The sequence below is a fragment of the Polyodon spathula genome, unplaced genomic scaffold (assembly GCF_017654505.1).
Source record: "Polyodon spathula isolate WHYD16114869_AA unplaced genomic scaffold, ASM1765450v1 scaffolds_1419, whole genome shotgun sequence".
Lineage (NCBI taxonomy): Eukaryota > Metazoa > Chordata > Actinopteri > Acipenseriformes > Polyodontidae > Polyodon > Polyodon spathula.
Window position 1 is genome coordinate 17,215 of NW_024472899.1, and position 12,762 is coordinate 29,976.

The 12,762-nt window shown below is 49.7% G+C and overlaps 1 protein-coding gene across 4 annotated transcripts; it reads left to right on the forward strand.

Annotated features, from left to right (window-relative positions):
• The first annotated feature begins 56 nt into the window (after positions 1 to 56).
• On the forward strand, positions 57 to 12,615 carry lrsam1 (leucine rich repeat and sterile alpha motif containing 1). Of its 4 annotated transcripts, none has more exons than XM_041242671.1 (25): positions 57 to 332; positions 1,026 to 1,209; positions 1,710 to 1,766; positions 2,196 to 2,240; positions 2,428 to 2,505; positions 3,039 to 3,107; positions 3,516 to 3,600; positions 3,708 to 3,829; positions 4,073 to 4,163; positions 4,345 to 4,475; positions 4,650 to 4,679; positions 4,913 to 5,035; positions 5,138 to 5,277; positions 5,402 to 5,446; positions 5,668 to 5,738; positions 6,165 to 6,264; positions 6,406 to 6,493; positions 6,699 to 6,773; positions 8,041 to 8,121; positions 9,213 to 9,308; positions 9,455 to 9,553; positions 9,758 to 9,889; positions 10,027 to 10,096; positions 10,207 to 10,346; positions 10,433 to 12,615. In XM_041242671.1, exons 2-25 carry the CDS (start codon positions 1,138 to 1,140, stop codon positions 10,553 to 10,555), a joined length of 2,163 nt encoding a protein of 720 aa, XP_041098605.1. In that variant the 5' UTR covers positions 57 to 332; positions 1,026 to 1,137; the 3' UTR covers positions 10,556 to 12,615. The 4 variants fall into 4 exon arrangements, with proteins under 4 accessions (XP_041098605.1, XP_041098606.1, XP_041098604.1 ...); XM_041242672.1 differs by having other exon boundaries at positions 1,029 to 1,209; XM_041242670.1 differs by having other exon boundaries at positions 1,079 to 1,209.
• Positions 12,616 to 12,762: the final 147 nt, after the last annotated feature.

A 12,762-nucleotide genomic window follows, 5' to 3' on the forward strand; every position in this document is an offset into this window, starting at 1 on the left:
GAGAGTGCCGTCAAACCACGGCCGCCATTAGGAGTGTGTCTTTGTCGACGACGGTTCATTCCGGTTCCACCATGATAAGTGTGGCATGTTTACCCAGAACAGGCTGGATTTTTAAGAATATCCGAATTGCTACTTTATTAGTGCATGTATTAGTCGTGCAGTGATACGGGGGTATACATATATGTTAATATAATTAGTAAAACAGCAAAACATTCAAAGAAAAGGCGAGTTTTGTCAACCGCAGGAGTGCCGCTCTTGCTGCTTCTGCGTTGATGTGCCTGTGAGCTGGCTGACCAAGGTGTAGGGTCCCGTCCAGATTGCAACAGAGGCAGGTATGTAAACAAGCACAATTGTACTAGTCCAGGTTCGGGATCGGTTATATCAATTGCCAGGGGTTCAAATCCACACCCCCCGGTCGTTGTTGCTGCAGCGGGGTTGCACTGTTTAGAATATAAACAGGAACAGCTCATCACAGCCCTATTCTGAGTTATAGCAGAGAGATGGAGGCTTTTCACCGTAAACGCCAGCGGTGTGACCGTTTCCCGGGGTAGTTAGTATTGCACATTGGTAGAAGGTGACCTAATAGAAATACAGTGTTTGGTTTATGTCTTGTTAGATATACCGACGCAATTATTTACTGTCCAGAGTATAGACTATAGCTGTTCTCTCCCAGAACTGTATAACTGGACAGTATCAAACTCGGCCGGTATTTCTAATATAATATTATTTATATAAAATGTTAAATACAGCCTGTCTCTGCCTGGCATATTATTGTTGTTAGTTGTGAAACCAGACGGGGGTGGACTCGGCCCTGGTGCAGTCATTAAAAATACATGTAAACATTAATGATGTCGCTGTAACGCACGGCAACCAGTTGCGTCATGTCGGAACTTCATGCTATGTCAGTTTCTCTCTCTCTCTCTCTCTCTCTCTCTCTCTCTCTCTCTCTCTCTCTCTCTCTCTCTCTCTCTGCCAATGTGGCCCTACCCACTTGCTGCTCCTTTGTTATCATGCAAACAAAACAGCAGTGCGTCTCCTTTTCTCCATCCCTCTCCCTCTCTGTCGCCTTCACTCCCAGGGAGACTCCGAGGCAACAGATAAGAGAAGAGATCCCGAGGGAGCAAGCGGCCGGGAGTCATGCCACTCTTCTTCAGGAAGAAGAAGCCCAGCGAGGAGTCGAGGAAGAGGCTTGAATACCAGCTGTGCCTGGTGAGACGCAGCCCGGCGCAGTGGATGGCATTGAATGCCCTTTGTGCCACAGTGTGTGCAGCGTGTGGTCAGTTAGTGCGGGTGTCTGTGCTGGATCATTGAAGCTCTCTAACATGGGATGCTCTGATTCAGGTTTTTCTGCCTGGTGTATATATGGCATTGCTGGTACAAGATCTTATGCGATCCGGAGAGTCCAAGTTAGTGCCCTGTCACTGTTCTGTCTTGACAAGAAAGCTCTCCCCTTCCCAGAGTTCTTGGTCCTTAGCAGCTCTACCAGTAGGATTGCACACAGCGTACAGACCAAGGTTTTGATGATTGCATTCCTCTGTGAGCGGTTGAAGATTCTGTGGAGTTCGCCCCACTGTGTCTGTTGAATGTTAAGTTTGTGCAGATTGCTGTCCCAGAAATAGCCAGTCAGGCTCCCCGCTGGCCGCTTCGCTGCTGACCCGCTGGGCTCCTCTGTTCACAAGGTAACTGTCATCTCCTCCTTGTGTCTGCAGGCCAAGGAAGCTGGAGCCGATGACATCCTGGATATCTCTGCGTGCGAGCTGTCAGAGGTGAGAGGGGCAACTCTGATCATAGTTTATTCTGCAGAACGGGATTGTAAAAGTTTCCCCAAGCGTAGCAAAGTGTTATAAAGTGTGGCAAAGCATAGCTAAGCATTTTAAAGCCCAGAGAAGTATTGTAAAGCAAATTTAAAAATCCCGTTCTGTATCAACACTTTGAAAGGGCTTTTCCCTCAGTGTTTAAGAAGCAGAGAAGCACGCATTCAAAGCGCTTACTTTAGTAATGTACGCCAGTGTTTTCAATGTTAGTCTTAACAGAAGAGTAACTAACTACCCTAAGCATGTTTGTCAGAATTGGATTACTTGGTGGCTTGGTTTGTAAAAGGAACACTTTTTGAAAAGGGGACCCGTGATCATTTCCACAATGTCCAGAATGAAGCAGAAATGAAGGGCTTGTCTTTGTTTCCTCGTCTCCCCCAGATCCCAGCCAGTGTCTTCTCAACATGCAAGGTGTTGCAGAAGAAGGTAGGAACGGTTCAGCCCTGTTTCTCGTGTGTGTGTGTGTGTGTGAGCGAGCGAGCGAGGGGGATCGTTGTGGCGCAGTCAGTGCCCTCGCCTCCACCCCCAGCCTGCCCGTCTGTCTGTGTTGTCTGTCCAGACACAGTGGTGCCGGCAGTGCCCAGTGCATAACTGGTTGTTTTTCCGCACGCAGGTGTTTATTGTTCATGACAATCAGCTGACATCCCTGGTGCCCAAATCCTGCAGCATCACCAGCCTGGTCACTCTAAAGGTGCGTGTGGAGGGGGCTGTAGGGGATCATATAGGGCTCTCTCAGACTGACACACAGACAGGCCACGATGATCCTGGAGGAATTGGAAGCTTGTCTGTGTGTGTCGGCTTCGTGCCTGGTATTTGTACTCTAGTAGCTCAGATCTTACATGACTACACTTTGCTTTGTTTATCTTACTAGGTACAATGTACATGAGTTATTTAGCTGTTGCTCCACTCAGGTGCAACCAACCATTAACTACCATACACAGTAACTGTGGTTCATTGTTTACCACATTTCTCCTTTCCCATCTATCCAGCACATGCCTGATTATTCAATCATTCTAAGCCTAAGGCCAGATTATCATTATTATTATTATTGTTGGTGCTGGTCATGTTATGTTGAACAGGGCTATCGGAGACAGAGTTATAGAGGAGGCTGAAGTGGTGTCTATGTTCTGAGCTGCCTGTGGTGAGAGGAAGCTGTACTGACAGAGTCATTTTCCTCGTCCTCTTCCCCTCACCCTCCTCTGTTTCCTGTCCTCTCGGTTGCAGGTGCTGGATCTTCACGAGAACAAGCTGACCTCACTTCCTGCTGACCTGGGACAGCTGCGCTCCCTGCAGGTAATGGGGTCCCAGCCGTAATGCTACAAAACGAATGCAGCAGAAGACTTGCATGTACAGTATGCTGTATTACACTCTGCTGTGTTTTCACTGTAGTGCATTTTTATAAGGGTACACAGTTCACACACTTGCACTACATACTGACACACTCGTATTGTAAGAATTACATCCATGAACTACGACTCCCATTGCGTGGCAGTTTGATCCACTCCTGGATTCACTAGGAGTTTAATCAGACACACCTGAGCTTGTTACCTACACACTGTGGCTAATCAAGCTCGTAGTAAAACCTGTTCTGGGTGAAACTGCTGTGCAATAGGAGTCTTCTTTCCATCCCTGCGTATTCTGAGGAGTATAATAAGAACTTTTTGAACAAATAAAAAGTTAAAGTTCTCTCTCCCTGTCCAGGTGCTGAATGTGGAGAGGAACCAGCTGCAGTGTCTCCCGGAGTCCATTGGTGAACTGTCCCAGCTGCAGACCCTCAGTGTGAGAGGTGAGGGGCAAAGCGTCAGAGGGCAGCGGGCAGAGGGCAGGGTTTGTTTAACGATTGTCTTGGCTCAGTGGGGTTGATGGCCGCTCCCGTCCTCTTTTGTTTTTTAGGGAACTGTTTGTCCAAGCTGCCCCCCTCCCTGGGGAGCATGAAGAGCCTTCGGACCCTCGATCTCAGCGAGAACAAAGTGAGGGAGCTGCCCACCGAGCTGGCCAGCGTCCGCACGCTGGAGGTGAGGGGGGAGGGGGAGGCTGTGGTTTGTTTGTTGCAGGTGTTTGGTGTATCAGTGTATCTGTATGTTTGATGAATCTACTGCATGGATGGGAATAAGACTCCCATTGCATAGCAGTTTGATCCATTGCTGGTTTCCCTAGAGCTTGTTACCTGGGGCTGATCCATGGTAAAGGCTGTGATGGGTGAACCGGCTGTGCAGCAGGTGTCTTGTTCCCATCCCTGTGCTGTGCTGGTTTTACAGACCCTGACTCTGGACGCTGCTGCCATGACCTTCCCCCCGGCCAGTGTGTGTGCAGGAGGCACCGAGGCCATCCAGCAGTTCCTCTGTGCAGGTGTATTTTTTGACACATTACATTTTTTTCCATTGCTTTATATGAGGCTGTCATGCATTTGCATCTTCCATACATCCCCCTATAAAGACTAGAAGGGTTAGATCATTTGTGTCTGTGTGGAAGTAGCATTGCATGGCAGCAGTAATTGAACAGCTCCTGGGGGGACGTGTGTGTGTTTCAGAGCTGGGAGTGGAGTACTGTCCTCCCTCTCAGTACCTGCTGTCTGTGCTGGAGAGGAAGGAGGGGGCTGTGCTGGATGACTGTGTGGATGGGGGGAGCTCCTCACCAGTGCAGGAGGAGACCATCTGGCAGGTACAGTACCCAGACCCAACATGGACCCCTGACAGTCCCACATGCACGCAGACAGGGACCCCAGCACACTCACACAGACACACACGCATGCACTTGGATGCACGCTGTTATAAAGTTGCCTTTTATTTCCTAATCGCTTCAACTGATGTCCGTTCTGTATCCCACTCTCTGCAGAACAAATTCCAGGACTACGAGAAGAGAAAGGTGAGTTCTGTGGGAGTCTGTCCATTTCTGTTCCTGTAGTGTTGTTGTGTTTTTTTTTTTTTTTGGTGTCCTTATCGGTTCCTGGGTCAATCCACAGCATCTGTCTGTCCAGTTCATCATTAAAATTGAATACAAAATGTCCTGTATGACAAAGTCCCGAGCTTTATCTGCGTCTCCTGTCTGTCCTCTCGCTCCCCGACTACCTCCTCTCTCTCTCTCTCTCTCTCTCTCAGGAGCAGAAGAATCTGGAGAAGCTGGAGTTCGAGCGTCGGCTGGGAGAGGAGCAGAGGGAACATGCCCAGCTCATCCTGCTAAACAACTCCCAGAAGGAGGATGTCCTGCACTCAGTCAAACAGGTAGGGACTGCCCCCAGGCACTGGGAGGGAAGCACTGGGTATACTGGGAGGGGAGTGGAGAGAAGCACCTGACCCTGGGATTGCTCCTCTTCCTGTTCCCAGGAGCATCAGCGGCTGGAAGCGGGGCTATGCCATCAGCAGAGGGTCCTGGAGGCGGAGCGTCATAGACTGATGCACCAATTGAAAGTGGCAGAGGAAAGCATCACCGGGCGGATCAAGAGCCTGCTGATGCAGAACCAGAGGTGAGGAGCCGATCCCTGAGCGTGAGGTGCTCAAGGAGAGATGAACACTGTGTCGCTCCGCTCGCTGTTTCACTCTCTCACCTTCTTTCTCTGCTCTCACTATTCACAATCCTCTGTGTTTCAGGCAGAAGAAAGGTGCTGAGCTGCTGCAGACCCTGGAGAAGGAGAGGTGAGTGTGGGCCCACACAAGGGAGGGGACTAAAGAACCCTTAAGAGCTCTTTTTGTAGCCTCAGTGTGTGCCTCTGTCCTCTGGGATTCGTTCGTTTGCTTCAGCAGTGTGTGCTGGATCCAGACAGAACCACGCTCCCTGGTGTAAGACGAGGGGGGTGCTGCTTGCTGTCCACAGAGTTGACACTGTGCAGTAACATGGATATAAACCTGCTTTCCAGAGTGCGCACTGAGAGACTGACCGCTATCACGCAGGAAGAGGCAGAGCGTCTGCGCAGGAAGGAGGTGGCAGGTGAGCTGCGGAGATTGGCTGATTTGGCCACTTCATCGTCTAGAGGTTTATTTTGGTGACCAGGTTAAGCTAAGATGGGCTAGACAAACATCAACCAACCACAAGTGGCAAGTCATTGCGGGAAGCGAGTTTCTGAGTCCATTCCTGGCTCTACTAGTATTTTCATACAGTAGAGCGTAGTGATAGCATGGTAAAGCATAGGAAACACTATGATGTGCAGAGAGGTGTATTGTAAAGAATAATTATAAACCTGGTAAGCTTGTATACTCGTGGAGTTTTATGATGCAGTCATGGCTAGACTTTCAAAGCTTGCATTTTATTTTCAGAAAACGTGGAGCGCATTTTGAAAGCTTGTTGCTGTAGTAAGAGAGATGAGCACAGCCCTTCTATATCGGGCTGAGATCACTTGCCTCTGTTCTCTTTCAGCCGCTATGCAGCAGATGTTGTCGGAGACCTACTCAATCAGACTGATCCAGGAGGCGTGCGAGTCCCGCAGGCAGAGCCTCGTCTCGGAGACCTACAGCAGGTGAGGGGGAGAGGGAAGGGAAGGAGAGTAGAGGATGGCAAGAGGAGTGAGGAGAGGGCTGCTGTTGGAGAGGTATGGATTCAGGTGGAGAAGTGATGTTCTACCCAGTTAGGTCTCTCTCTCTCTCTTACTGTATTGCAGTCTGGGCCAGATGGACAGAAAGTTCGAGCAGGTCCTGTCTCTACAGCAGCTGGATCAGAGCAAAGCCCTCCGTCACATCCTGCAGGAGGTACTGATACTGTCACAAAGGGCACATCGGAGCCTTTCAGTTCAAATGCAGTGTCCTTCCAGCCCCGTCCACATGTGACCTGCAGTCAGTCCCGCGGTTTCAGCCAATTTACATTTTAGGGAGCTTGGATTGGGTGACAGACGGATGGAACAAGGTCCTCTAACCTCGGTGCTGCCCTCACCCTGCTCTCTGTCTCCCCCTGCAGGAGGAGATGCAGAAGGCAGCGTTCGAAGCCCTGCAGCTTCAGAAGGACGGAATGCACAGATACATTCGGAACCAGGTAGGCGTGGCCTTGGAAACGCCCACCAATAGGAGACAGGGGGCTGGCCTTGGGAGGTGTAGTAGGCGGCACCCTGAGAAGTGGGTGTGTGAAACAGTAAAACTGAGTTAGTGATGAGAGACCTGGAAGTGGTTCCTAGTCATCGTGCATGGGGGTGCACTGCCTTGTCTGAACAGTTGCAGTCCCGCTGAGAAGGTTTTAAAAATGCTTCACTGTGTTATTACTATTGCGACATTCATTAAAAAAAAAAAAACTACATCTGCCATCCCTATGTTTGAACTGCATAGACGCACATAATCAATTCTCGTCATCCATCTGCCATGGCTCTCTACAGAACCTACCTCCCCTCGACACACACACATACCATACTCGCTGGCTGCTTCACATTCAGCTCCATAGTTTCTGTTATTTATTTGTAAACTGGCTTCTAATGGTGTTTCCCAGACCGTTCCACCAGCCAGTTCCTTTTGAACCTGCAGAAGTTTCTCCAGGGCTTAGAGGGCACCCCCTGCTGGCTACAGCGGTAACGCACCAGCATAGCACTAGTTTCACCTGGTGGTCAAAGTCTGGTAGTGCACTCTGGAGTCTGATTCCCCAATGGGGTAAGATCTTGAGAAAGACTTGTAGTCTAAATGCGGTGTCATTGAAGGTTCCAGTGTGTTATGCATGAACTGTTTTCTGTAAAGTCCACACGGGCCCCTATTCACAACCTTTCACTCACGACTGTGGAACAGGTTCCTCGTTCTATCAAAGGGTACATTTCTTTATATGAACAGATGATTATATTTATGTGTGAAGTCCTGAGGTAAAGCTTTGTGAATCGTCCCATTGAAACCCATCAGACAGTAGTGATGCCACGGCGGGAGAGTCGCTTGTTTTAATATGTTGCACCTTCCTAGTAGAGACTTTGTTCCTGTGCACCTCTACATGACCAGCAGCATGCTGAAGCTGAGGGAACACAAACGAACAGCAGCTTGAAACCTGGTTCCAGGAGACCGGGAGCCCTGTGGTGAGGCAGCTTTGCTCTGTCAAGCCCCAAGTCTCCCCTGGTGTGCCGTGCACTAGCATGAAACCTGGTCTCCTGAGACCAAGCCACAGAGTGGCTTTGTGTTCCCTCAGCCTTACTGTCAAGGTTGGATAGGTACCTGTGTGATTTTTGTAAACCTTAATAATCAATATTAATAATATTATTATTTAGAACAGGATTTGTCCCCCACCCCCCCCTTGTTGCTTCTTGCAGTTTATGGATTTATTTTCATGTTTTTAGATTAAGTTAATAGAGGCTGAATTAATGCAGCTGACAAAGCTGGAGTTAAAGAGGCGTGATCTGGACACTGAGACCCTACAGGTATGTGGATTCCTATCCAATCAGAGAAGGGGGCATGGCTAGTGGAAGGGTGACCTCAGGAGGGCATCGGAGTTCTAGAGCCCGAAGTTCTAACACATGTCACCTTTGGCAGATGGCTCTAGCTTGCCACAGCAGGGCGGTGGTGATCAGACTCCCCGTTGGAGTCCCCAGGCTTTCAGGTTACTAACACGCCTGCTGTGTACGATGTGTGGCTGTGTAAGCATCTTCAAAATTCAAGATAACTGAGAAAAAAACACCACTGTACATAATTTTAGAGAAGTTGGTAGAAGCAGAATTGCAGATTGATTTACTGTGCCTCCCCTCCCCTCCCCTCCCCTCCCCTCCCCCCCATGCTTGCTGCTGTTTCCGTTTCACTTTCAGTTGCTGTTTTCACCCCACGACCTCCTTGGACACACCCTGACCCCCCCCACGTCATTCATCACCCCACCATGCACAGACATACCGATACAATAAGAAGTGTTAGGACAATGAAGAAAGGACTCTACATTGGTTGTGGAAGCAGGACTTTACAAATACAATCATTTCTACCAAAAACAACAAAAAAAACGTGTTTGTAAAATACTATCACATGCTCTCAAAGATAGCTGATGCTATTGGCCAGAAACCAGCCAATCGCTACTCTGGTGGTCAACAGTTTTAAGAACTGTTGCCCAGAGGTTTAATACAATCCGTCTGGCGATAGAAGGGAGTGGAATTGCACGACCAGCCTTAACCCTGCTGAGACCGTGCCTCTATCCCAGCTCGCTGCTTCACTGGATGCCGACTGGGGACAAGACTGGTCCCAGTTATCTAAATAAACACATACATTAATAAAAAGGCATTCCAGTGGCATTCATCCCATGCCATCACTGTAAATACAAGATTAGAGAAAAAAAATAGATCAGCTGTGCCCTTTATCCACTGTGTGCTCATGTGAAATTACAAGTTTGACAGACAGATTTGCAACACCCCTTTACCCCCTCGCTGTCCGTCTCTTTTGCTCCAAGTCCCTCTGCCCCTCACCTGCAGTCCCCTCTCCTTGCTCAGTGTTGTTGACGTGTGTCTCTCTCTCTCTCGCTCTGTGCGGACAGGAAGTGCTGTCCGACCAGCGTAGTGCCCTCAGTGACCTCCTGCAGCAGCTCCTCAAACAGAAGGACCAGCGCGAGACGGAGCTCCGTGACATCCTGGTGAGGAGTGGGGGGGGAGGGGGGAGGGGGGGGGCTGGAGAGGGTGTACTCGGACCGGAGACCGCTGGGTTAGTTGAACCATACTGGATTGGAGGGAGGGGAGAAAAAACAACGTCACTGAGCTGACTGTGTTTCTGTGTCCCCAGGTTGAGATGCAGCAGAAAAGCGAGGCCAGTCAGGAGAATTACTGGTTGATCCAATACCAGAGGCTGCTGGACTCGAAGCCGCTGGCCCTCCAAGTGCAGGTACCTCTCACCGCCAGGGCTTCACCTTGTAAAGGGAACTGAGTCAAGTGATTTGGGCGCTCGCTGGATTGAATCCCGACAGTGTCGAGTTGCCCGTCTTGGCTGGGGGCTCCCACAGGGAGCAATGCATGGGCCGTTGGGTCAGGGAGGGAAACTTTCAAACAGAAAGTGCAGTGTCTTCTAAAGCTCTCCCTCTCCCTCCAGGAAGCCGGTCTGCAGCAGGGCTTGGTTGATCTGCTCGTCGGACTCTCTGCTCAGCACTACCTGCCCATCCTGGCACACCACCGTGTTTCCACAGAGACGCTGCGGGGCCTGAGCGCGGCCGACCTCAAGCAGGTTCGGGATTGCTGCTGCCTTTGTGTGTGCGAGAGTACAGGAATGGCAACGAGGCTCCCGTTGCATAGTAGTTTGACCCATTCCTGATTTTACTACACGTGTTATTAAGACGCACCTGAGCTTCTCTCTCTTTCTAGATGGGGATCAGCGAGGTGGGGGTGCAGCGGGCTCTGCTCAGCTGGGCCCAGGGGCCCGCAGCGTCGCCAGGTAAACTGATGACATCATCAAGCGATAATCTGACCTTCCTGTGTATCATGCAAGGAGCCCTCCAGGACCATCGCATGAAGGGTGACGTGACATGTTTTTGGTCTTCGCAGAGCCCTTGAAGGTGGCGGAGAATGAGTTTGATCAGGAGGGGGAGAGAGAGTCTCCATCCAGCCCTCACCCACCCCCCAGCGCCCCCAGCGCCCTGGAAGGTGGGGGGCAATCCGAGTGTGTGGTCTGCATGGAGCATGAGGTAAGGATTACCGGGTTGTGGCTCAATTAAATAATGTTAGTGGTGTTCTTCAGCGGCAGTGCTAACGCTTGTCGCCTCCCCTCCAGTCTCAGATCATCTTCCTGGCCTGCGGTCACGCGTGCTGCTGCTCCAGCTGCAGCGAGGCCCTGCAGAGCTGCCCTCTGTGCCGCGGCAACATCACACAGCGCATCCGCATCTACAGGCACTAGGGGGCCCTACACCAGTGGGCACACACTGCACTCGGTACCTGCTGGGACGGAGCTGCCCCTGTCATCGTTTTGAGGTCCTCTTCACTAGTCGTTGGAAGAGGGGTCGGGGGTGTTTGGTGGTGGCACTGTGCTCTTGGGTAAGAGGGGCGCTCCTGTATAAACGGCTGGGGTGGCTTGCTTCCTAAACTGCTTGTATTTCCCTTTAACTCTAAATTATGAGGTGTTGAACACAAGGTGTAGCCAGCTTTCCATGCAAGTGCTCTTACACAAAGTCTTTTTGTATGTGCATGTATATGTACTCTGTCTTTTGTGTATTAATAATAAGAGATATATAGATATAGGCTATTCATCTTAAACTGCTGTTGTGAGTATGATTTGGGGGGGGGTCATAACTTGGCCACATTTTGCAGAAATAGCAAAAAAAGTGTAATAAAGCTGAATGTAATCTAGTTGCTGAGGCTCAAGCAATGAGAACTGGCTTTGCCAGACTCCCCCCCAGCAGTGGGTTTGCTGCTCATGTGCTTCTGAAGAGATTCCACTTCACGGTTACAAGGCTGTTTCCTTGCTGTCCGTCCTTGCATGCTCACGCCAGCAGGTGCACCTGGTGGGAGTGACTCTGTCCGGTATCCGACACACAGTGTGGACTGCACCACTACTGCTGCTTAGAGCCGCGCTCGGATCTCTGGAGCTCAACGGAGTTACTCGGGCTCTTTTGCTGTTCGAAAGTCACAGCAGAGCTGCACCCAGCCCCTTGTTTTAGATGCGTTATTGACAGTCTCTAGACCTGTAGGTTTGTGATTGGAGGGGAGCTGTGTTATACAGGGAGGCATGACAGCTCAAACTCCTGCCTGCTGCTAACTGAAATGATTGAGGGTGTTTCTCAAAGACAGGACTGGGTGCAAGTTTCTTACTTTGGTCAGATCTTGAGTCTTAACCCAAACCAGGGAGCGTTTCTCGTGAGCTTCCTGCATCGCCCCAGCCTGTTCTGTATAAGCTGCATGAAGCTGCATGAACCCACTCGCCTGCCCTCCATTTGCTGATAAACACGGGGTGCTGGCGATTCTAGAGCCAGCTGATTACTTTGCGTTTCGTTATTTGAATGTAAAGGCTATGAGTCCATGAGAAGGAAGCCTAGCTGTGCTGTGGCCAGTGTTTTTATATGGAATGGAATTACCATTCAGCAATGTTTGCAGGATTGAACTTTTGCATTGCACTGTGCTTATTTCCACGAGACTCAAATCTTACGTCCTGTATCCCCACTTGTACAATTTTTGCTGATTTTTTTTTTTTGGTTGGTTTTTTTTTTTTTTTCTTACTGTGCATCTGTTGTTTTGAATGTCAGAGCCATCTTTAAACAATGCAGTCTTTCAGTCTGTATCTCACAGTGCTGCACTGCACACTGAAAACAGCAGCAGCTCTCTCAGTGGCTGTGGTGGTAGACCTGGAATCTCCTCATCCTTCTCTCAAGGTCTATCGCAGAGCAATGAATCGCTTCAGCTGAACAAATGCGCCAGCTGTCTTGTGAAATGATCCTGTGCATCTACTCTGTTTTATCCAGTATTTTTTAATACCTTTGAAGAGATGTGTGAATTGTTTCTATACATCTCCACCTGTAAAAATCCAGTTAAATCACTGCTGTTCGCTTGTATTTGGTTTGTTCTGCCTGCGTGGGTTACATGTACTCTGGTCACTTGAGTTTTGTGTGCAGTGTTGAACCTATCCAAATAAACTGTTTTGTGGATCACGCTGTCTGGTATCCTCTTATTAACGGGGGTCCCCACCCACCCCCACACTGCAGGAGAGCGAGCAGCGCCCCTCCACTTCAAACTTTATCCTAAAGAGGAACTGAATGTGACACACACTGTGTGAACCAGAAGAGGATCAAAGTGGGCTCTATTTAATCACTCTCTTAAATCAACTCAAGAAGCGTTCGACTTTAACACACGTCGAATGAACGCACTCATTTAAAATACCTTTTTTGAGCATGGGTGCCCTGGGGCCAGCACTAAAAACAAACACACATTTAGCATCAGCTGTAAAATGTATTATCAGGGAATGAACAGAAACGATTGCTGATTGAATCATTAAGACAGCGAGGCATTGTGCAGCCACCCGCAGGGCTGCGCCTCTCTCCCTAATCAAACCAGAACCACAGCTCCTCAAACCCTGCCCCGAGACGATTACACGGGCCATCTCCACACAGGCGA